The sequence below is a fragment of the Schistocerca americana genome, chromosome 1 (genome assembly GCF_021461395.2).
Source record: "Schistocerca americana isolate TAMUIC-IGC-003095 chromosome 1, iqSchAmer2.1, whole genome shotgun sequence".
NCBI classification, from domain to species: domain Eukaryota; kingdom Metazoa; phylum Arthropoda; class Insecta; order Orthoptera; family Acrididae; genus Schistocerca; species Schistocerca americana.
Genome location: NC_060119.1, coordinates 497061429 through 497087688, shown reverse-complemented (window position 1 = coordinate 497087688; position 26260 = coordinate 497061429). Strand labels below are relative to the sequence as shown.

General features: G+C 46.3%; 1 protein-coding gene across 1 annotated transcript in view; it reads right to left on the bottom strand.

Annotated features, from left to right (window-relative positions):
- LOC124567134 (transcription factor Sp8-like) overlaps positions 1-24690 on the bottom strand; it is a 47551-nt gene extending 22861 nt beyond the window's left edge. Inside the window, exons 1-3 of the mRNA XM_047131033.1 lie at positions 24603-24690; positions 5285-5490; positions 924-1436 (exon numbers count right to left, since the gene is read on the bottom strand). Of these exons, the coding sequence (XP_046986989.1) occupies positions 924-1436; positions 5285-5490; positions 24603-24690 (807 nt within the window). The remainder of the gene's footprint in view (positions 1-923; positions 1437-5284; positions 5491-24602) is intronic.
- Positions 24691-26260: the final 1570 nt, after the last annotated feature.

The window sequence follows — 26260 nt, the reverse complement described above, 5'->3', positions numbered from 1 at the left end:
CAAAGAACTTTGATTTTGCTATTTCGCTGAGTAAGATAATTAGTTTCTCTTCAAGGCCCATTTTTCCCGCGAAACTCAGTGTTTGGTTTCTATGGAGATTTCGCGCTGCCGGAAGTCCAGGGATCGCCTTATGTCGTGTCACAGCCTGTGAGGTATTGGCTGCCTGACCGAAACACATTAAGCGGGCATTCAAAGGCGCACATCTGTTGGCCACGTATATGGTGTGGACATTTGTGACGTTAATCGATGCATGTCATAATTTCTGATTCTTTTCCGCTCTTGCATTCCATTTAACTTCGTGTCCTTTTATGTCTTTCTTTTGGTAGCCGGAGTGAGAGTGTGGGTGAGAGAAGGGGGGTGGGGGAGGAGAAGAGGGCGCAGTGCCACCTACGACCCGACCTCCAAAAAAAGATGTCCACATTGAGGTTGGACAGTTGTCAAAAAAATGCATCATCTGCACCACTCCTCTACCTAGCGAACACTTGCTTCACTCACACCCTGCTCTGTTGCAGAAATTGCCTAAAACTCGAGGAAGACATTTTAATGAGACATTTAAGCATATGAGATATATGCATATCTTGATTTTAGTGTCAATATGCATGTTACTAAGTACAAAGTATGTGTGTACAGGGTGGATAGTGTAAGGAAGCTCTCCATATTTTCTTTTCAAGATCTATAACTTCCACAATATTGTGTCACGCTTTAAAGCTAGTAAATGGAAAAAAATATTTGTAACTCATTTAATCAGTACTATATTCTTAGGAAATACTGATAATAATAGTGATCTTTTAACAAGAATTTAGTTTCGTGACTGAAACATAATGCAACCATTTTATTTAATATCCCACTCACAAAAAAAAAAATTCATTTTGTTTTTGAGGGGGTAACTATCCCCAGGGTGAGAACCAACGATGTTTACGAACCTTCCCCAGAAGAGCTGCCTGATGCGCAGCGACGGCGGCGCCTCCGCCCCCGCCGCCGCCACCAGGCGTGCCTCCGCCCCCGGCTCCGCCGCCAGCTTCTGGCGACGTGGTCATGGGCTGCCCGGGGAAGTAGAGGTCTCCGCCAGAGGAGACGGGCGCGCCGTATCCGCCAGCCGACGAGACGCCGACGCCGACGGCGCAGCCAGCCGTCGTCATGACGGGTCGACCCGCGTAGCTGGCGCTCGAGCTGACGGCCATGGAACGCGCCACGCCGCCCGCGCCGCCCACGCCGGCGCCGTTGTTGTTGTTATTGTTGTTGTTGTTGCCGCTGCCGCCGCCCGGCGCGCCACTGGCGCCGGTGGTGGCGGCGCCGCCCTGCTGCGGCGACTTCTTCCAGGGGTGGAAGCCTTTGCCGACGGCGGCGTCGGCCAGCGGGGGCGGCGACTTGCTGGACAGCTTGTTGCACTGCGCCGCCAGCATCGCTAGCGGCGTGCCGCGCAAGCTCGGGTGATCCTGTCAACAAATTGCGCGGCAATAAGTTCCCGGACGTACACCCATCAAGAGTTTCTGCAGACCGCTGTAATTTCACTTTCAAGGGCTAAAAACATTACCATCAGTTTGTTATTTCCATAAAATAAGTAACGTCGTATGGGACTGTCGGGAGGAATACCCCGAAGGACTGGCTGATACACGTAACATGAAAGGCTTTTGTATCCTTCGCGTACTGTGGCACCTTTCCTTCGCAAAGAGTGTCGTGTGTTTAAGTATCTGATAATTGTAGGGGGCTGTAAGGTGTGTAGTGTGGGGTCACCCTTGTATTGTATGATGATGATGAAACTTCCTGGCAGATTAAAACAGTGTGATGGACCGAACTCGGGGCGTGAGTCGTGCTTGGGTAGCTCAGATGGTAGAGCACTTGGCCGCGAAAGGCAAAGGTCCCGAGTTCGAGTCTCGGTCCGGCACAGAGTCTTAATTTGCCAGGAAGATTCATGTCAGCGCACACTCCGCTGAACAGTGAAAATCTGATTCAGGAGATTATGATGATGATGAGACAAGGGAGAGGTTGAAACCCTGTGCCGGCACATAGCCTACTCTTCTTGACGAGGGTCGACGATCACAAAGTGTCCATCCGACGGACGGATCACCACCAACAGTGTCACATACCCTCACTTCTTAAGAAACTGCGTAGAGATATGGAATTTAATCCACGACACTGGCGCAAATGCTGGTCATCAAGGACTCCCTCTTCTCCTTTGCCGTAATGCAAACTAAAAGCAGCCAATAGCGCGAGTAGTACTCAGGCGCTCACGTATCCATGTACTGTCCACGGCCGACGTTGCTTAACTTCGGTGATGTATCGAGGTCCAATGCATTCATCGAGTAAACGTTTTTGGCTACTCCCATTAGGTTGAATAATCTAGACGTGAGCTGTAACATCTACATCTCAACTTCTCGAGCGACCTTACGGTGCGTGGAGAAGGGTAATTCTGGTTCCACTATCATTCCCCCCTTTCCCATTCGCAAATGGCGCGTGGGAAGAGTGATCGTGGGTGTGCTATGATATTAGCTCTAATTTCTTGATCTTCTGCTTGTAATAGTTTCTCAAAGAAGTAATTATTTTACCTGATACTTTCACACTGTCACTAGTATTTGGTGGGCACCTCCGTAATGTTCTCGTGCCACCTAAACACGCCGCTCTTTGTTGAGTCTTGTCTTTCATTAATTCAACCCAGTAAGAGCTTCTGATTTATGAGCAACACCATAGAAGCGGTGTAGCAAGCGTTCTGTAAGCCACCTCTTTCTTCAGTGAATCACATTTCCTTAAAACCTTCCAGTGAATCTCAGTCTGACATCCGTTGATCCTACAGTTTGTTCGACGTGGTCACTTCAGATTAGGTCGCTCCGGATGGTTACTCCTTGGTATATTACGGTATTTATTGACTCCAGCCGTTTGACGCCAATAGTCTAATCGTACAGTAGTGGATTTAGTCGCCTATTTGTACGCAGTATGTTATATTTGTTTACTTGCTGAGTCAACAGGCTGTCCCAGCACGAATCATCGACCCTCTGCACGCCTTCCTCTACACTTTTCTGCCGTTACTGCCTGGTTATAGACGGTGCATCATCTGCGAACAGCCTCGTATAGATACCGACGTTATCCACTAGTTCCTTAAAACACACTGTAAACACTAACCATCAGAAGCGACCTAAAGAGAAACGACGGTATAAAACAAACTGCAGTAGAAACAGATGGCAAACCGAGATCCACTGGAAGAATTTTAAGAAAATTTTAATAGCGGAAGAAGTGGCTTACATAACATTTTTTATTACTGCGTTCACACTTCCTTCGGTAGTTCTAAAAAATATTTACATCTGTCCATTTCATTCCTTCAAAAGTGACGTGCTGAGTTCTGTCTCAAGGAAGTCCTAAATTCAGTCACAAATCCAGTCCGATACTTGGTAAGGCTCGTAAGTTGTTCACTAAAAGACGAAATGAAATACCTTTCTGAAGACTAAACATACGGCATCAACCTCGGCACCGATGTCCACGCCGCTGTGGATCTCATGGCCAAACAGAGTGAGTTGAGTTACGGGAAGTCTCTGTTCACATAATGTAGTTGACTTTTACAGAGGTGATTTTCGTTGTCCAAATCTTGGTAGCACGTGAACAGAGAACATGTTCCATACTTCTATAACAGATTTACCACAGCGCTATGGGTCTAAAACTGCTATGTTTGGGAGCACAGAGGCTACTTTCATACTAATTTTTCACTCAACTGTGTTTGTTGTTTACTTTATTTGCGGTGCGTTTCATTCTCGATAACTGTGCCTACGTGCCGCAGGATGAAGCTGTAAAATGCTATGGAAAGAAACTAAACAACAACCGCAACTGAGTGGAAAATTGTATTTCAAATGGGAGAACACTGCAACAGTTCAAGCTGAGTTAGTGCAACAATGCACCGTAAATGACATACAGGATCGGCGATGGAGGCGCATCAAGTATGGTCAATAAATCTAAACGACGAAGAACCAAGTGCAACCATCTCTCTACGAAGAATCGGGAATCAGAAGAGAAATATAGACCCTGGTGTTCGAATACCGACACATCACGATCGAGGCAACAGTGGAAGAAGTGAAAATGAGTTACGGATACGTTTTCAGCATCTTACACAACATTCTCAACATTACAAAGGTCGCCACTTGCTGGGTTCTGCGATTGCTCACACCAATTCAAGAAATCAGACGAAACGAAGCAACAGTGGAACTGCTGCAGTTGTCTTAGGACAATCCACACGGCATCTTTAGTTGCTTCTTCACTATCCTCGAGTGCAGGGTTTATCACCATCGTTCTGAGACAGATGAGCAAAGCAAGTAGTGCCAACATGTGGATTCAGCAGCACCGAAAGAGGCGAAGACCCATTAATCATTGTGGAATGTGATGTTGAGTGTTTTCTGCGACTACCAGTTGTAATGCAACAGATTTCGCTTATAAGGGGTGAACCGTCACAGGAGCGTATCACCTGATAGCAGGTGGTAAATCCTGGGTTTTTGAGTCCTATCCTGAGACAAAATGGCAAAGTGATGAGTGGCACACTGAGACATCTCCTCGACCAAAGAAAATTCGAATGAGCAAACCTAAGATCAAAACAGTGCTGATTTGCTTTTTTGACAGAAGGGTTATGGTACATCAAGGATATTTGTTACTCCGGGACAAAGTGTGAACAAAGTGTTTTACAAAGAAATCCTTGAAAGGCTGACTAAAATGGTGAACTGCGTGAGAGGGGATATTGAAAACAAGTGGATGCTGCGTCATGATAATGCCCCATGTCAAACAGCAACTTCCATCACGGAACGTTTGACCTCAAAAGGTATTCCTGTTGCTCCACAGCTCCCCTATTCACCTGATCTCAGTCTTCGTGCCATTTCCTTTTCCCGGAATTGAAAAATTCCTTCAACGACTACGGAGAAAATTCAAAAGAATGTGACTGACATATTAAAGGCCCTACCAGCTGTTACCAAGACTGGGACGTACGCCGAAAGCAACTACTTTGAAGGAGACGATATTGTTGTTGAAAAAAAAATCTTTATGAGATAAAAAAATCTTTCTCATTACTTTTCTCACGCACCTCGTAAATATGACTGTGAGCGAAGTTCTCTTGTACAGACAGAGCCGGGTAAACCCCGGGGGTGGGCGTCGCGTTACACAAGGGAATATTTCGCAGAGCAGCAAAGCCGAGGAGAGCGTCGTCGTCTCGCAGGCGAGACGGCGCGCGGGGGACGCCGGGAAGCCATTAGCAGGCTGGAGCTGCGGGCCACGCCCCCTACTTACTGCAACCCCCCGAGCCGTTAGCTAAACCAACCCCAGCGCGCGACCTCTGGCGGCGGCCACTGGAGCGTGATTTACTATCGCGGCCCCCGCGGCATATGGCCGTAATGTATTCATACAAGCGGCCCGGGGAGCCGGCAAATTGCGGGATCACCGCATCCATCAGGGGACCGCCCGCCGTCCAGGGGCCCGGAAGCCGGCCGCGTGGCCGCAGCGGGCAGCCGCGCTCCCGCCGGCCGCCTAATGCGTCCGCCACTTAGCCGCCGTGATTCCGGCTATCAGCGGTCGCCCGCCGGAGCTCGAGCGTCCCCGCGGTTCCGTTTGCGGTCCTCCGCTAATTTCATGGACGCTGGAGCCATAGAGACAGGACCGCTCGAAGGAATCTGAGGAAAGGAGGGTATTAGGAATCATTTGAAGAATGGGTCGGGACCGATGGCCTTTGTAGTCTGGTCCCTTCAACCCCTCACAAACCAACCAACCAATAATGGATCTTTCACTCTTTAGAGTAGTGTGTGATGCGTTGGAAGAGTTACGCCCCGTGATAGTATCCCCTGTGGACAGTAAAATTCCGTCTGTGCTCTACCTTGGCAGCTCGCGGAAGCCGAACCGTCTGTGTCGATGACCAGTAGACTGCCTTTCAGGGGGAAATGCTGAGCGAGTTGTGGCAAACACGGAAGCTATCGCAGCTCAGGAGAACGATCGAGCACCCAAGTCTGCAAGAGAAGCATAATGACATCATGGAAGCCGAGAGATAACGTCATACTAGTGACAAAGCAGAGTGTCGCAAGGAAGGCTAGGTACAACGCAACAAGTATTGAGATGCCGAGGCAGCATAAAAGGGCCACTATGAAACTTCACCTTAGAAAAATCAATGAATTACTGTGATGATAAACCCCTTACGTTATTTGATTATCAAACAGCTGAGTAAAACTGAACGTACTCAAAGATTTCTCTCTTTACTTATTCTGATCATCACTAAACTGACACACAATACTTTTAGCGCAACGCAATCTGACTTTCAATAATCCCTACAAAAGAATGGCCCTGACTAACAATAACCTATACCTTTCATGAATCACTTGCCTCACAAAAATCTTCATTACTAGAACTACTGCAATACAGCGAGGGCCAATACTGCCAGCTAAATAAAAGATTCTGACTACTGAAGTCACTGATAGGCATAGTTAGCAAATGAAAGATTTGGATAAAGAACAAATAATGTATTTACCTTAATAGTGTTCAAAAGTCCTAATATATATATCAGTTCATGACATCCAGTCTTACAAATTTACTATCTCTGATGGACACACGTCCAGATCATCCGCTCTCAAAACTCCGCCATCTCTCTCCCCACATCCACCACTGCTGGCGGCTCACCTCCAACTGCGCAACGCTACGTGCTGTTCACATCCAACTGCCCAACGCTACAATAGCAACTATTCCAACAATGCCACCCAGCCACAGACTGCACACAGCACAGCCAGTGATTTTCATACAGAGCGCTACGTGGCGTTACCAATATAAAAACCTAAACAGCCTACTTACAACTGAAAAATGAAGTGAAAGTCTGAAGTCACTAGAAGAGCGAAAACCTGCGGGAAAGAACCAGGACACATAATATTGTAGCCAGCCCCATCGCTGCAGAGCGCAGAGGAAGTTTCTACATAAATATCCCACCCTTCTTAACAAATGTCTGATTGCCGAGTGCTGGTTGCCTTCTGTTCAGTTTACAGTCTCAGCCCTTGTGGCAGTTGTAGTTATCCTGTGTGAGGGAAGGCTATGGAGGTCAGCCCTGCTGTCTCCATTCGTCTACAGATCACGTATCCGAGTGGAAGGACGCTGCCACTACCGGGTGCACTGCCAACTTCGAGACAACGTTGGTGCGGCGCGGAGGCCGCCATCACCTTGCAGGTCTGCTGGGCGCTATACCTGCGTGATCTGGCTACTGGAAGTCATCTGCTCTGGAGAAGAGGGATGGGGAGGGGGGGAGGGGGCATGCTGCTGCTCACCCTGTACCTTTGGCAGACACCGATGCTGCCGGCTCCTGCATCCTAAATGGCGGCTGAAAGCCGACGTCTGTGAGCCAGCGAGTACTTTAGGTGGACACGTGGCCTGGCACCTGAGTGAAAATCTTTGACTTCAGTCAGTGCATTTTGGTGATCGATATGTGTAGCTGCAGGCCGCCATAGTCCACGAGTCGACGGCCGCCCCGTGACGTAACAACAGCCACACGACGCTTCGCTGTGCTGACGCTACTGCATGACGAGCACATACCAGCCTTCTACTCCTGACGAGGCTGTGCTCCACCGACCGGGCTGTGAAGATAATCCTGTATTACTGCCTACTAAATGTGTTATTGTCAATGTTTCTTTTCTTAGTGCGTGAATAGATCCTAACCACCACATTCCACCCGGCTCTCTCCTGACAGCTATAGAAGTTTGGAACCAGAATTCGAGAGAACTTTTTGGCAGGCTATAGCTGTGTGAAGTAACAGGACTCGAACCAACACCGTAGGCTTTCGTGGGTTCATCAAGTTATCCAGGCATGACTCACGACCTTCCTTCGCAACTTCAGTTCTGTAGCTACTCCAAAAGCCACCTTACAGTGCGTGGATGTTGGTATCCCTGATAGCACTCTCGTTGTTCCCTTCTCTGTTCCATCTGCGAACGTTGCTTCATAAGAACGACTGTCCATAAGCTTCTGAATGAGCTCCAATTTCTATGATTTTCTCATTTTAGCCATTTCAAGAAAAATATGTGGGGGGTAGTACTAAGATTCCCGAATCGTCTTCGAATGTAATGTCCCTACACCGTATACGACGCCTGTCTCCTAGCGACTGTCACTAGAATTTGTTGAGCATCTCCATAACGGTCTCTGTCTAGTTAAACGATCCCATGGCGAAACGTTCCACTCTTAATTGGATCATCTCTATCTCTTCTGTTAATCCTGTTTGGTAAGGGTCAGAGACGCATAAGCAATACTCAAGAATCGGTCAAGTGTCATGCAGTCCATTCTGTCGTGGATGAACTACATTTCCTCAAGACTTCTGCAATGAATCTCAGCCCTGTATCTGCTTTTCTTACAATTACTTTTATGCGGTCGCTTGAGGCGGTTACTCCTAGGTATTGTACGGCTGCCGCTGTTTCTAGTTATTCTTGTAAAATAGAGTAGTCGAACAGTGATGGTACTCTTCGTCTACTTACGCGCAATATTCTACTTTTGTTTACGTTCAATGGTAACTTCCAGTCCCTGCCTCAATCGTCGATCATCTGCATGACGCTACAGTTTTCTGGCGTTGCAGCTTTCCTATACACAACAGCATCGTCTACAAAATGGCTTGTGGAGCTTCTGAAGTTATCTACTAGATCATTTATATAAAAAGTGTAATGGGTGTGAGTGCAGATATTTGTATTGGTGACACGACGGTACACTGATCAACATTACATCAGGATTTACATCATTTGCAGACCAATAATTATAGCCACTACAAGTCATGTGTTTTTAGCTTAGTTAGTACCTCCTAGTACATTTGACAAGAGCAAGCCAGGCGTTGAAGTGTGGACACGTCGACACAAATCTGTTAGTCAATACTGACAGGCGTAGTCCATTTAGTGGTGCAGTACGACCGTGCAGAAAACACAAGGGCGTAAAGTTTGTGTCGTGTTTGTTGGAAGACTATTCGACAGAGAGGAGAAACAATGAACACAGCGATGTGTGTAAATATTTAGGCACCAAATATAAAAATATCTTCACTTATACGCGCTATAAACTGTAAAGCCGGCCGTTGTGGCCGAACGGTTCTAGGCGCTTCAGTCTGGAACCGCGCGACCGCTACGGTCGCAGATTCGAATCCTGCCTCGGGCATGGATGTAGGTATGTGATGTTCTTAGGTTAGTTAGGTTTAAGTAGTTCTAAGTTCTAGGGCACTGATGACCTCATATGTTAAGTCCCATAGTGCTCAGAGCCATTTGAACCATTGAACCGACCTGTAAATTTTACACTATAGTGGCCTTATCCCGAACAGTCCCTTGGGGAACTCTGGAAATTATCCTTACACCTGTCGATTTCGTCCCGTTTAGAATACCCTACCGACTTTCATATCCTAGAAACTGCTGAATGCAGTCACCCAACTGGAATGGTGCTAGGTAATTTCGTATTTTGTTCACTAAAGAACAGTGCCGAGTTGTATAGAATGTCATCCAGAAGTCCGGGAACACGGCATCAGCCTCGAGGCCTTCGAGTACGGCAGTCTTGATTGAATGGATGAACACAGCGAGCTGAGTTCGCATGGTGTCTGGTTCCGTAATCCATGATGGATCTTATAGATTAGCGTTCTACCAGTCCTCTGTCCTACTTTCCCAAACGAAAGACTGATTTAGTGGATCACTCCAAGTTCGCCTACCGTATGCATGGCTCTTCATTTCTTCAGACTACTTCAATTTGAGCCAGTTTACCGCAATAAAACCTACGTCTCCCGCTGCAAATTTTCACATCTCACATTTCCCTCCATTAACAAATACACGATTTCTTAACCTTTCACGATACATTCTATCAGTCGATTCCTTCTAAATCCTCTTCTTGAAAATAAGGGTATCTCGGAGAAACGACTTTGATGCAGCCTAGGGTTCTTCCTAGAATGAATACTTCTTTTCACAGTGTAGCGTGTACATGGGAGCCTCCGGTATTAAACGCGACGGCAAGTTGATACATGTATCAGTGATAACGGTGAACTTCCCAATATTTCATGTACATAAAGGTTTAATGTCGCGTCCTCGTGTATTCTGTCCCTGTCTATTCCCCGTCATTAATTTACTATGAAGAAGTAGAAAATACAAGTAATGCGTTTCTGGGCCCTCGTTGTACGTCCCGTCTCCTGAGTATGAAAAACGTGTCCTGAAAGTCTTGAGACACTCTGTATAATAATCATGATTTCGCCGGCCGCGGTGACCGAGCGGTTGTAGGCGGTTCAGTCAGAAACCGAGCGACTGTTACAGTCGCAGCTTCGAATCCTGCCTCGGGCATGTATGTGTGTGATATCCATAGGTTAGTTAGGTTTAAGTAGTTCTAAGTTCTAGGGGACTGATGACCTCAGATGTTAAGTCCCATAGTACTCAGAGCCATTTGAGCCATAGTTATGATTTCAGTATCTCTCTTAAAATGTGCTGAAGGCATCTCTTGAAACGTTTCCAACGAGACGGCATTGAACGTTTACTTATTCCGAGTATCGTTGCTTTCATACGCAGAAAATCTTGGAATACGACAGTCACCGAAACAGAGGCACATTTTGTTACACGATCACGAGAATGTCACTTATAAAACAGAATTTATTAAGCATTTCCACCAAACTTGTGTTATTGTGGGCTTCAGTCCCAAGACTGGTTTGATGCAGCTCTGCACATTAGCCACACGGTAAAGACCAATGCCGTCAGAAAGAATTGCCGCTGCAGTTTCCCGTTGCTTTCCGCCCTCCATAGTACTAGTACAGCAACACCATGTTGGCGTAGGTTACGAGGCCGGATCATTCAACTGTCCAGACGGGTTCCCCTGCAACTACTGGAAAGGCTGCTGTCCCTCTTCAGAACCACAGATCAGTCTGGCCTCTCCACAGACACCCTTCAGTGTGGCTACACCTACGGTACCGTCATCTGTATCGTTGAGACACACATGTCACCTCACCAATCTATGTCCACACCAAATATACAGTCCTAACACGCGAAGGATGCCCTAAAAAGTGCCGAAAAAGAAACACCAAGGAAAAAGTCCAAAGAATTTAGTTGTAGTAGATATGAAAACGACAGAGGTCTACCGACGCTTCCGGGTTTCCCCGCTTTTAACGCACCATTGTCAGGTTGCTTATGGCGGACCGCTCCTGCGCCACGTTGTCGCGCTGAGTGTATCGATCGCCGCGAACAATGGCGGTGCTTGGCGGCGGCGTGTCCAGTCGCCGAAAACACCGCTACCTGCTGCAGCTGCGCGTAAACACTGTACCACAATGACCCGAGGGTGTCCGCTCGCAGGAAGCTCTGCACTCCCACTGCTTAGCACCACGTGTTCGTACGCGATAACCAGAATATCAAAACACAGTCCATCCGAGTATACAGTGTCCCGCTTTTTCCTTAAGAATCACATACATTTTAAAGAAACGAAGTGGAGTTGGAATTTTGTGCTGTCTACGGAAACAACATAAAAAGGAAGAAGAAACAGGACACAACATAATGATGCTTGATATCAAGGGTCGCTGTTGCTTTACGATAGTGAAATGGGAATAATAAGAAAGCTGAGACAGCCGCCCTTACTGAAAAACGTGGTGCATAACTACAAATACTATAGAAAAAACGAGATAAGATGACGTTACGAAAGCTCTAAGCGTTTTCGAATACGCCGGCAGAGAAATGTAGCACTTGTGCGTAGCTACTTACGAGATACATAAACGAAGGAAAGATAAGGTACGCCGGCCGCTGTGGTCGAGCGGTTCTCGGCGCTTCAGTCCGGAACCGCGTTGCTGCTACGGTTGCAGGTTCGAATCCTGCCTCGGGCATGGATGTGTGTGATGTCCTTAGGTTAGTTAGGATTAAGCAGTTGTAAGTCTAGGGGACTGATGACCTCAGATGCTGAATCCCATAGTGCTCAGAGCCATTTTTTTTTATAAGGTGCGGGACCATTTTGTATTTTTGGAAGACTGTAACAGAAGGAAACTAGTCACGAAAGTGGTATTATCCTCATGAGGAGAAAAGACTGTGCTAGGTTCAAGGAGGACTGGATTTATATTCAGGAAGTGCGAGGTTCAGCTTACATCCAGATCAGTCGTTTTCCTAAAATATTTCAGGTGAATGTTAGGCTGATTTCTAAAGTAACGCCACTGTTGGTTTGTTCCCTCAGTATTACTACACTGTGTAAATTTAGAGTGACTCATGAACTAAATGTCAACGTAATACTGAGCTTAACATTCCTTCTTTCAGTCATCTTTCTGACGCCGAGATCTTTTGGGTAACAGTGCCCTGCCAGTCTTCAGTGTGATATTATCTGCTACGTTTAGGAAGCGTATATGTTAAAACTTTCTTCACTGGGTTGCGTTACCTTCAGAGTGCAGTTAGTAAACAACGTTGCTCAGAGAATAGCGCATTTCCTCCGATGTCCAAGTTTATGGAAGAAGATGATTTTGATTAGTGGGACAGCATTGTTGTCCAGAAAATTTGCGTGTAAATCTGTATGGCTCCGAAAAGCGGAAAAGTTCTAGGATTGTGAGTCATCGCGCATTTGAAACCAGGTGTCATCGTTTATTTCTGAATACGGCTTCTTTCTGGCGCCAGAAATGGATGGAGAGTGGATATTACATAGACGCAGGACTGTTGTCAAGTTGCGATCGAAGCTGTACTCCATAGCAATGATTATGAGATCCGTAAGACATCTTCTGAGCAAATTACAACAAAGTCTGCACTCAAAGCCGTTGATAAACAAGACACTGGCGTAACTTACGTCGATATGTGCAACAGTGCTACAGCTTCAATCAGAGTCACCAACAGAATGCGTAGGTGAAATTCAAGAGAGAAGCCTTGCTCAGACTTTCCCTGTCACCTACGAGGCAGTGTTCAGGTTCCTGAACGGGCGAAAAGGAGGCGGTATACGTCTTACAGCAACAAACCTGAAGCAACTTGAAGTGCTTCCTCGAATGCACATTAATTTTCGAAACGAGTTAATCTACACAATGCAACAATTCTGAACTCAGGACTGGAAATTAAGTATAATAAGACTAAAATACCTAAAAGCAAGTTGTATAGTTTAACAAAAACATTGCTGAAGAAGTTCAGGTGTTTTTGTAAACCGCGGATCGCTGTATGAACAACATAAAAATGCGTATTTGAACTTATTGGGAGGTACAGGAAAAGATGGAAATGGACCAGGCACAGACTAGAGTAACGTTAAGTACGAGAGAATTGAGGAACAAATGGAAGTAGGCAGAATATCTAGCCAGGTTAACGTCTTGTGTCCCGGTCTGCGATAAACAACGATGCTGTAATGGATATGCGTACTGGTCAGAGGTCCGTGGAAGCCATCAGTAGGTGGCGCTTGTCGCTGCTTCTGCACGCTAGGCGGCGAGCCGCATTGCAAGGCCCGATGCTGCCGATCTCTCCTTCTGACGTCCGTTTGCAGGTTCCTGGAACCACAATGGTGCCGAACTTGAACCCTACCAGCAACTCGCCTACGGATGTACACGACAACTGACAAACCTCGTAGTATCCTGTACCCTCTACCGAAGCGCCACCGGACTTTTGTACACAGGATGGGAAAAAATAAAACTGGCCCGGTTAATTTGTACAAAAAGACTCACACGAGACTGAACTGACCCCTGTTGATGAACGTCACAGAGAATACTGGAAAAGGCCACCGTTGCCGTCGATGCAGTGTTGTGATCGATTTATCGAATTGGTAGGCCAGGTAAAACTTACGAAGAGAAAGACCGGGCGCTCGAGGTGGTCAGAAGATTGCACTGCGTCTCCGGATAGTCCTCTCTTCACAGAATATCCCACTCGCAAGTGACAGTATTGTCAGAGTGGTGTGTGATGTTGCTCCATCGCCGCGCGGGATTAGCCGAGCGGTATATGGCGCTGCAGTCGTGGACTGTGCGGCTGGTTCCGACGGAGGTTCGAGTCCTCCCTCGAGCATGGGTGTGTGTGTTTGTCCTTAGGATAATTTAGGTTAAGTAGTGTGTAAGCTTAGGGACTGATGACCCTAGCAGTTAGATCCCATAAGATTTCACACACATTTGAACATTTTTTTGTTGCTCCATCTTACTGAAGATTCTATGAGTTTATCCACGCACGGACCACTCAGTTTCTGGACGTACCGGTTAGCATGAACACCTTGGCGAAAGAATCGCGTTGCGATGCGAACACCAGACATTGCGCATCAATCACCAATCTTGAGATAATGCAGCAGCTCTTGAAAGTGATGATGGGGATTCTCTGATGCGTAATGGAGCTTGTCCTGTCATTTCACATACCCTAATAGGCTGAACCACGCCTCATCGGAAGAAATGAAACCCTGAGGATCCAACAGTCCTGATGACACTTCACTCAGAAGCCGCCGGCAGATCTCAAAACCCGAAATGTCTTCGTAAAAGATAGAAGCTTAAGCAATGACTTAAAATTTCTGCCATGGCTGGGACTTGAACCTGGCTCTCCTGCTTTCTAGGCAGAGGTGAATATGGGCTGAAGGAGTTTGTGTTAGGGAGGTCATTGGACTTGTGCAGGCGTGGCAGCCACAACGCTTTGGTGCTGAAATGACTCTCCCATCTGCCTGGTAAGCAAGAGACCCAGGTTCAAGTTCTGGCTGTGGCACGAATTTTAATTCATTGTTTCAGCTTCTATCCTTATCGAAGTTAAAGTTGAGACTCATATCTCTGTGGAAAAATGTTAATCTATCAGGCTCGAATGTTTGTCTGCCTGCCTTAGCTAGTGCACAACAGTAAATTTGTAAGAATGCAGCTGCAGATCCTTTCTGATAATGTTTACACAACACGATCTTATAACTCCCGCTTGCACTGACAAACAGTGTTAAGATTTTTTGGCTACGATTTTTACTCGCTGCAGAGTCTGTTTTGCGCTAGTTTGCGAGTAAGTTATGTGAGTTCACATACCCTAACAAACTGAGCCACGTCTCGTCTGAGGAATTGAAAAACTGAGGCTCCACACAGTCCCGATTTGACTTCATTCATTAGCTACCGGCAGAACTCATCAAGGCGCTTTAACAGACGCTTTAACTCATGCAAAACAATAGATTTGCAATGGTACAGATGCAGTCCGGTTTTGATAATGTATCGACACATCGATTTCGTAATTCCCACTTGCGCACGCAAAACTGCACTGAGATTTCGTCGAACCGTCTTCCAGACTTTCCTCAAAAATGGCTCTGAGCACTATGGGACTTAACTTCTGAGGTCATCAGTCCCCTAGAACTTAGAACTACTTAATCTTAACTAACCTAAGGACGACACACACATCCATGCCCGAGGCAGGATGCGAACCTGCGACCGTAGCGGTCGCGCGGTTCTAGACAGTAGCGCCTAGAACCGCTCGGCCACCACGGCCGACCACAGTGTACAGCAGAACTAATCGTACACGGGCAAGTAAAGTTCTTTGCTGAATTCTATGAGATTAGACAAGAACGTATTGAGACATAATGGAAAGCGGACTAATGAGGTGAGAAAACAAGAATGGTAAAGATGAAGGGGAGAAACCTGGAGGGGATACTCTGTCAGCAGAAGGTCTCAAATGGCTTGATGACTGATAGACTGCACAGACTACAAAATGAAATAGTCCCAACTTTTTCGTTCAACCAGCTAGGAATCTATAGTGAGGCAGCATGGCAGCACGCGGCGGGCCCTGTACGGTAGCTGTTGTTGACAAGACGGCTGTTAATTGCAGCAGACAATGGCGACGCCTGTCCTGTCCTTTCCTATCCCCGCCTCTACTCTCCACGGCTGGCCGCCCCAACCGCCACCGCCTCTGTAATTCGTTTCCGTGCCAGCCGCAGCCGACACCCTCCGCGGGAAGAAACACAGGGAGCCGCCGATATAATAACTCCTCACTGCCCGAGGCGACGCTGCACCCCGCCTCACCTAGAGGCCGCTCCCTGATTTGTGAGTTGCTCCGCCTTTAAAGCCTTATTCTCTTTGACGTTACATGAGCACGCACTCGTGTGAAGAAGGCCGTCAAAATACTCGTCTTCTTCTACGACTAATTGAATTTCTGAGGTAATAGGGACGAAATATTGGGAGAGAAAGTTTGTCTTAAACTTATACTGCAACAAGGTTCCAGTTATAAGAATCGAAGGACATGAAAGGAGATCAGTAGTTGAGAAGGGGTAGAAACAGGGTTGTGGCGTATCTTGCTATTCAATGTCAGAATATGAATGGTAAAACAAGGGCAATAGAATGAAGGCGAATTGAATAAGACAATATTGACGGAACTGCAAGCGGCAGTCAAATGAAATCGGCGCAGACGGAAAAAACTAAGTAAACTGTTTATTGCTTCTAAAGCAATCACCATAACTGTTAATACATTTATCCCACTATGTGGCAAGACCGTCAGTGCCTTCATACAAAAATGTTTGCGGTTGCCTATGGAATCATGATTACACCCAGGCGTGCGCCTCCTCGTTCCAAGCAAATAGACAGCCACAAATGCCTTTCATCTCGGCTTCGAAAAAGTGGAAATCACGGAGGATGCGTAAGAGCGTCCCAGCGAAACTTCTCGAGTAGGCAAAGGCCCCGAGTTCGAGTCTTGGTCCGGCACACAGTTTGAATCTACCAGGAAGTTTCAAGTTTCTCCAGTATAGCCGATACAACCTTGGCAAGATGTTGTTCAAAATGTTGCTAAAGCTGACTCGACTGCACTGCAGAAGTTTCGCTGGAACGCCCTTACGCATCTTCCACACGGGCCGAGCAGTCTGTGCTCGTGGGTTATGGGTGCTCAACGACTATCAGCATCCATACGAAATTAGTAGAAACAAACACTCCCGATTTCTCACCATGCGATTTTCACATTTTTAGAGCCCTGAATATTCATTCGTGGCCCCCGATTAGCTTCGGACGAAGGGGATGCATGCCTGTGGTACCGTAGCCAACCGCAAACATATTTTCAAGTAGGCACTGACAGTCATCTCTCACAATCGAGTAAATATTTTAGCAGGTATTACGATTACTTTTGAAATAACAAACAATTGACTCACTTTTTCTGTCTTGTTTTCGTTTGACTGTCCCTTATTTCTTACGAAATGAGACACTAAAAATAGGAATTAATTTTGATATTTCGCCAGCAAAATAACTGAGGATGGGTAAGTAGAGAGGATATCAAATATCGATTGGTAATAGCAAGAAAGGCTTCTTTAAAAAGAGGCATTTGGTAATATAGAACATAAATTAATATGTTGGGAAGTCTTTTCCGAAGATGTTCCTTCTTAGCGCAGACTTGTACGGATGTGAAAACGTGGACGATAAACAGACCAGACAAGAAGACAAGTTTTATGTCCGTCTCTCGGAACCAGAACCGTGCTACAGTGTTCTGAGAAGCATTATAGTGAACTAACTCATGCTGATGTCTTGGCGAGCAAATTCGCGTGATGTAAATCGTACGGGACCCATCTGGGTCCCTATCGGGCACAATCACCTCGTACGCAAATCGGCGGCCCGTTATTTATGCGAATTACATGACCTGTGCGTAGACATCTGATGCCACATACCTCCTCCACAAATCTACCAGCAAACTCTCGGATTCCTGATACTTGGAGTCAGAGATATATTTCATTCCAAAGACTTACAAACAAGCTATTAAGCAGGTGGTCATAATTTTCTGGCTCATCAGTGTACACGAAGGCTGCCAGCTCGCGCTGGGATAATAAGTAACACACTTTTGGAGAAAAGTTTATAAGGAGAAAGCAGATGCTAGCGAATTCACTCGAAAGTTTTCATCCAAGGAGAAAGCGAAGTGAAAATCTTTCATGCAGCGCAAATGCGTTCAGCCGTACGTGTTCGATCTATACAAGGGTTTTGCAAGACGAACTCATTTTTCAGGTGGAGCCCGTAGCAGAAGCAAACGATCGTAAATGCCTTATCACACAGCCCAGTATTGTTGCATCGACATCTGAACTAAATGCTATTGCGTTCTGTTGTGTAGTAAGATGCACAGCGCGCTCTAAATGGTGTCTCTAGCTGCTGAAATTTATTGCATACAGCAAAGAAACCATTTTCTCAGCTCTGTTCAGCAAGAGATAGGGCCCCAGTGTTCTATTAACCTCACAGCGGGACTGTATCCTCAGCTTATCTTCACTGTATAATGCTATACTGCATTTTCTGAAACCCAGGCCTCTGAAAGTCTTACTTAAAATATTATTCAGTGTCTTACCTAAACTCTTATACGCGCGACAACAGAACGCTACACTGGGGCGGCAAAAAGCTGTTCGAATACAATTATGAATAAGGAATCTTTGAAGACTCACATTTAGGGATTTTGAAGGAAACGCATTTAATGTTTCGAATGTATCAAATGTAGATTCCACGTAGAATTTTCCATAAATTGTACTCCAAGACACTAATAACGGAAATCTCTTTCTGAAAACCGTGGCAAGCGACTATTTTAGGATAATTACTTAACTTCTCGACTGGTTTCGTTCAGCTGTCCATCTCCTACCTGAGACACACCCAGTGAAACACTGCAAGCTTCAAGTTACTAACCAAGCTGTGTACTCGTATAGATCAGCATTTTACAAAATCAGACATGCGAGTGACGAAGACAGTTAACCTTGTAAGCGTGTAATATCTAACTCTTTCTATGAATAATGTCTACTGTTGAACACATGTAAAATGGAAAAATTTTGTGCTTGTTCGCACATCAAACTCAGATCTTGACTTTTGGAGCTGTGCTACTTGCCATCAGCGAGTTATGACGTAGCATTGTACCGATAGAGGTTATTAGAGAGCACGCATCGTCTCGGTGCGGCAGTGGTAAGGAGAGGAAATCTAAATTAAGGTAACTGGACACAGATTTGAAGCTGCCTCCCAGTACGGATGCAACGTCTCAACCACTGCGCCACCTTACTCGGTAAAGAGGAACTGTAATCACTGTTGGGCAAAGCTTTCTTTGCAGTTTAGCTTTCACCGAAGAGTGCAGTCAACATAAAGCGATATCCTTAATGTTTTAGCTCTGTCAAATCTCAGCTGCTATTGATACCACATTAATGGTTTTCGGGCTAGGGCCGTCTGTACGGAATCGAAAAGAGGTAATGTTTGATTTGCCGGACGCGTTTCGCCTCAGTTTATTTAAGCATTATCAGCCACTTAAAACACATATATCCAAGAGATATAGACAACAAAAGATGTTTAGGTCAGAATAGTTTGTAACTAACACGTGAAGAATGTGTAAGTTAAAGGGGTGCATACAAATTAAAATGTATATGTCTTTCAGACCCCTTACAATGCCTCAAGCAACGCCGGGCGTGGCAGGTATTTGGATGGGTAACCGCACTGGTTCGTAACGCTTTGTTGGCAGCTTTCCCTTTGCCTCTCGGGCGAAAGAGAGGATGCGCTGTGGTGTACAATGATTGATCACCAGAATTTGCGTCTGTGTTCTGAATTAAGTTCTCTGCAGTGTCTCATGGAGTGAGGGCATCCGACGCAGATGATGGTAATTGAAATGAGCGTTTCACGTCATTGGCCGGGAGGCCCTTTATGGGGCAGGTCCGGCCGCCTTGGTGCAGGTCTTATTACATTCGACGCCACATTGGGCGACCTGCGCGCCGGATGGGGATGAAATGATGATGAAGACAACACAGCACCCAGTCCCTGAGCGGAGAAAATCCCCGACCCAGCCGGGATCGAACCCGGGCAACTTAGGACGGCAGTCCGTCCCGCTGACTATTCAGCTATCGGGGCGGACGCAGATGATGGTGATCCGTCCGTAGGATGGAGTCACGAAGTTCGGCGGCTCCGCTGGTGCTATTCGAGAGGAGTAGACTATGTGGTGCCATTGGTTTCACCCTCTTTCTTCTCTCATCATCACACAAGACAGACGTGACGTCACACTACACCCACACCCATTACAGTTATCTATACATATCGAATGCACTTTTACACACAAATCTCACACTTCGCGAAGTAATGGTGTCAGTGTGTTCAAGGGACAGGAAAAAGCTTTCCAAAACGCGGCTGAACCTGCCGCTCTATGTCTCCCAGCCAGTCATGCCACACAACTTTAATTTTTTTTTTTTTGGTACCTTAATAAATTCAAACGAAAAGCGTTTGGCAAGACAAATATTGCCTTTATTCAGGGGCTTGCAGATGGTTATAACTTAAAAATCATTAACATAGTACGCCGACATATTCCTATGATTCTGGATATAACTAGAGGAACAAGTAACCTCACATTGTAAGTCTCTCGAATCATTCACGATAAAGGATGACAGCCAAAAACAGTTGAAGGATAAAAATTTTATTAAAATTTCTTGACCAAGGTTTCGGTACATATAAATATACCTTCATCAGAGGTAAAAAATCTGAAATTACATGATGTAATTTATATGTACCGAAACCTTGGTCCAGAAATTTTAATAAATTTTTTATCCTGCAACTGTTTTTGGCTGTCATCCTTTATCGTGAAGAATTTCAACAGTTGCTGTTGCAGCCATGTTTAAAATCTCTCGAATCATCAACATTCACACTTATATCGTAACTGTACATACCAGTCCCGACAGCCGAGTGCGTTACAGCGCCCTCTTCCGGGATACGCGGAGGGGCACCAGCCACTTATCTAGCCAATCCGGTGAATTAACGAAGACGGCCTGATGTACCGGTCAGCCTGGATGTGATTTGTAGGTGGTTTCCTACATGTGACTAGGTGAATTCCGAGCTGGTACCTATGTCCCGGCTCAGATACGCGATACGCAAACATTTAGAAACAAGTTCGCACACCTGAATACGAGATAACAGTAGACGCTGCCTGATGGGGCACACAGATTGAGCTTTAGGGGGAAGTGATGGCGTCAGTAAGAGCATCTCGCCTCCTAGTACCAGTAAATTTCCACCTACGAAGTGACACGCTGTCCCTGTTGTAACACAGGAAAAAAGGCTAGGAAGAACAAAAAGATCGTGACTGACCACATTACATATAAGAACATACGTTCGTTGTGAGCTGTGCGACAGACGAAGAGCATTGAGAAATGAAACATATTTGCAACTGCATTTTCAAAAAAGTGTTTGTCGTAGGGTTTACACGTACTACTCGGGGATGGAATTTTCCCTTAAGACAGGTCGCGGTACAGCCAGGGGTCAAAGTTCACCGTGCAGGGACGTCCGCCTGCACTATGCCGTCGTTAAAGGGGCTCCTGGCCCTGTCATCAGCGCACTCTCAACCCCTTTGATCAATTAAGGAGAGTCGCCTTCATTAAGGTTGCATCGGCTGAAAGAAAACCCGTAGCGCTCGCCTAATGACCTAGCCTTCTTTGCTTCTCAACCGAGCCTCCTTTTTGTCCTGACGACTTAACAGCAGCAGCCGTTCTTGACGGTCGCTCTCCTAGTACCAAGAAAACTCGAAAAATTAATGAGCATCTTCTAATAATGAACATAATGTGTCTAAAAAAGTGCTTGGATTATAAATGTTCCACGGTGCCGCACTTTTGCGTCAGTGTCGAATTACACCGATTATTAAAAACATTTAATTATCCACGTATTTGATACACGTAATGGAATAAATTATACGAGAATAAACGGCTAGAATAGATGAATTCACGTCTATCTCATCGACTCAATCAGTACGGGTAAATGAGGCTATATCAGGGCTCGCAGGTACGAACAGCATACCGAGAAATATTTTTGTTACTAAGAAGGCCGTGATTCAAATCACGATACCGCATCTTTGCTCTATGTAGTGTGTAGATTAATATCAAGAAGAAATAAGGAAGATCAGAATTTAACGTCACCTCGGTACCAAGGTCATCAGAGGTGGGTTAACTTCGTGGTACATGCTGTACGAGAAAACATTAAATTTTGTGTTGGGAGATGAACACAAATATCTTGCATATCAACGCTGTAATCATGAAGGGAAAAGACTAAACACCCGAGTGCCTGCCAGGAATGTTTTCTTCGTCCTTGATTACGCGTAAATTGGTTTAGCTCCAGTAACGTCAGAGCTAAAACATTCTTTCAGAATTCCTAGAACAGAAGAAGGAAGATAACAATTTACCATCCTGTCAATGGTGAAATCTTTAGGAACAGAATACAAATTCAGATTGAGGGACGCAAATAACGGTATCCTATTCAAAGGTATCGTCCCAGATGTATCCAGGGGCGATTTACAAAACCAAAGATAATTAGCATCTGGATGGCCAGTCGGAGATTTGAACTGCTGTTCTCAGAGTGCAAGTCTACTGTGCTATCTCTGCATATCCTCACCCCTTACTTGTTACCGTCTAGTAAATCAAAACCGGTTGCAAGAATGATTTAGACAACATATCTGTAAGGTGCGAAAAGTATCAGTTTTTTCTAAAAAATAAAAAGCGTGAGGTCCTCGACATGAGTGCTAAAAGGAATCCGTTAAATTTCGGTTACACAGTAAGTCACATAAAATTAAAGGCTGCCATTTCAACTAAATCCCTAGGGATTAAAATTACGAGGAACTTAAAATCGGAACCATCACATCGATAATGTTGTGGGAAGGCGAACCAAAGGCTGCGTAGTTTTGACAGAGCACGTTGTAGGTGCAACAAATCTACTAAAGAGACTGTTTACATTGCGCTTGTCCGTCCTCTTCTGAAGTATGGGATCCTTACCAGATAGGACTGACGGAGGACATCGAAGATACTCAAAGAAGGCTAGCTGGTTTTGTATGATGGGGAAAACGGGAGAGATTGTCACCTATACAGGGCGTTCCCGTAAAACTGTGCAAAAATTTTACGGGGCACAGAGGATGCTCCACTAAACAATCCGTCAACTTCAGCGCAAGCATGACATTGGCGAACAAGATTATGTCACACCCTGACAAATATCCCTGGTATGTCACACAACAGGTAGCTACAATTCCGGCAACTAATTCGTTCTCTGTATGCACTAGTGTCTCATACAGAAGTTACTTTAGATATCCCCATAGGAAATAATCAAGGGGATTCAGGTCAGGTGATTTCGCAGGCCATGGAATAGGACCTTCCCTTCCAATCCAGCGATCAGGAAATATTGTGGCGGTACTGCTCCATCGTATTGTACTGTACTTCCCTGAATAGCACTGAGTAATGAATGGGTCTGTCGTCGACCCATAGTACGTTCTATCATGGGACAACGTAAATACGATAGAACAGATCCATCTTACGTACAAGTAAGGTAAACAAAACCTGCATCATGACTTCCTGATAATCAGGTTCATCCTTCTTGTTACCTTGCAGAAAATAAAGAACGTACATATAAATAAAGAGCACTGTGCGTGTAAACTTGTACGGATGTTAGTTGTAAATAAGGTGGGAAACAGTAACGCTAGACAAAGTGGTAGGAACTTTACTTCCATATCTCCTTAAGGCTTCTCCGAACCCAGGTTCTCCACTTCAAATTGTTCAGTGGAGCATTCTCTATGTCCTGTTACATTTTTGCACTTTTTTACGGAAACATCATTTACGATACGTTAATTGGGATAGCAGTCATTACATCAAAGGCGTTTTTTTTGTTGCGGCAAGATCTTTTAACGAATTTTCAGTCACCAAATTCCTCCTTCTAACACGAAAATACTTTGTCGACTCCCACCAACGAAGGAAGAAGTGGTCATCGTAATAAAATACACAAATGGCTGCTTCTTTTCAGAACGGAGCTGTAGTAACATATACTTGCCTATTTTGCCGTAAACGTAAATCCCGTCCACAGATTCTGACGGACCCATCGATACCGACCGACCGCCGTGCCAACCATCTCCAGTGGCATCGTTAGTTGCGATATGGAGGAACGTGGTATTAGCACGCCGCTCTCCCGGCCACTGTCAGTTTTCATGACTTAGAGCCACTACTGCTCGGTCGAGTAGCTACTCAGTTGGCCTCGCGAGGCTGAGTGCGCCCCGTTCCAGTCCTCTCGCCAGGGAAAAACCCCCTCCTGGCTGTACCGGGAATCGAACGCAGGACCTCCGAATGGCAGTCAACCGCGCTGGTCACACAGCTACGGAGGCGGACCCTTGCCTATTTCACGCGAAGTCAATTCAAGAGTAAAAACTATGCTTTAATTTAGCAGTAAACTGAAATACTTTCTTCTAAATTAACGAGCGCCAGTCAAAAGTCCATATCCACTAGAAGGGTCGGAAATGCTTGCTTCATTTCGTCAAGAAGTGTCTTGCGTAGTGCTTCCGCTCGTGGAGCGATGACTTCCACGAACAGAGCCGAGTTCGCTCGTGCGGACGTTTCCGCACCAAGTGTCGCAACACAGCGCGGCAATCGCCCAAGGGCCGAACGTTGAGTGAAAGTCATCGTTGCACATAATCAAGTCACACTCTCTGGAGTGTCGCCCATTGCTTCCCATATCACTGATCCACCCCCCCCCCCCATTCCCTGTCGTCGGAAGGCGCCTCTTCAGTAGGGTATATCCTAAACGGTTAACTGGATTGCTACCGTAACGAGCACTTGCGCACCGCTGAGGCAGTGTGCGACAGAAGTCCTTCCGACCTCCCTGCATAATGACAGCTGCGCGTAAAAAAGACCTGAAACTACCCGACTGTTGGAGACTCCCTGGGCGGGCTGTCACGGGCTTCCCCGAGAGGGCAGTCCGCCGGCGAACGACAGTCGTCCATAAAGCGGCACGGTGGCCCTTTACGAGCACAGTGTCCGTAAAGTTTAACTGTCGGAGCGCAGCGCAGCGCAGCACAGCACAGCACGGCAGCGGTGGCTGGCGCCCTGGGCGTTCGTGCAGCCGCAGTAAAGGGCCATCGCGATAGCGCCCCAGCCGCCTTTCACGCCCGGCTCCTTATTTATGGCAATCCGTGCCCAGCTCTGCTCTGCTGTCTGCCTCGATCCGACGGCCGCCGTCCCTCCGTGGTATATGAAGCGCAGTGGTCGCAGGTTAAGTCTCCAGCTCTACGAGTAAAGCCGTCAGCAGCTAACACCTACGTGCACGCAGAGAGGATATCCAGCAATCACGAGACACAGCGCCGTCGCCACACGGGACGGGTTGGTTCAGAAAATTTTTCTTTCAGAAAATTACACTACTGGCCATTACAATTGCTACACCAAGAAGACATGCAGGTGATAGACGGGTATTCATTGGACAAATATATTATACTAGACCTGACATGTGATTACATATTCACGCAATTTGGGTGCATAGATCCTGAGAAATCATTAGCCACTACAACCACCTCTGGCCGTAATAACGGCCTTGATACACCTGGGCATTGAGTCAAACAGATCTTAGATGGCGTGTACAGGTACAGCTGCCCATGCAGCTTCAACACGATATCACAGTTTATCAAGAGTAGTGACTGGCGTATTGTGACGAGCCAGTTGCTCGGCCACCATTGACCAAGCGTTTTCAATTGGTGAGAGATCTGGAGAATGTGCTGGCCAGGGCAGCAGTCAAACATTTTCTGTATCCAGAAAAGCCCGTACAGGACCTGCAACATGCTGTCGTGCATTATCCTGCTGAAATGTAGGGTTTCGCAGGGATCGAATGAAGGGTAGAGCCGCCAATGCGAACAAGAGGTGACCGAGACTTGTAACTAATGGCACCCCATACCATCACGCCGGGTGATAAGCCAGTATGGCGATGACGAATACACGCTTCCAATGTGCGTTCACCGCGATGTCGCCAAACACGGATGAAACCATGATGATGCTGTAAACAGAACCTGGATTCATCCGAAAAAATGACGTTTTGCCATTCCTGCATCCAGGTTCGTCGTTGAGTACACCATCGCAGGCGCTCCTGTCGGTGATGCAGCGTCAAGGGTAACCGCAGCCAATGTCTCCGGCCTGATAGTCCATGCTGCTGCAAACGTCGTCGAACTGTTCGTGCAGATGGTGGTTGTCTTGCAAACGTCCCCATCTGGTGACCCAGGGATCGAGACGTGGCTGCGCGATCCGTTACAGCCATGCTGATAAGATGCCTGTCATCTCGACTGCTAGTGATACGAGGCCGTTGGGGTCCAGAACGGCGTTCCGTATTACCCTCCTGAACCCACCGATTCCATATTCTGCTAACAGTCATTGGATCTCGTTAACGCGAACAGCAAATTCGCGATGCGACAAACCGCAATCGCGATAGGCTACAATCCGACCTTTATCAAAGTCGGAAACGTGATGGTACGCTTTTCTCCTCCTTACACGAGGCATCACAACAACGTTTCACCAGGCAACGCCGGTTAACTGCTGTTTGTGTATGAGAAATCGGTTGGAAACTTTGCTCATGTCAGCACGTTGTAGGTGTCGCCCCCGGCGCCAACCTTGTGTGGATGCTCTGAAAAGCTAATCATTTGCATATCACAGAATCTTCTCCCTGTCG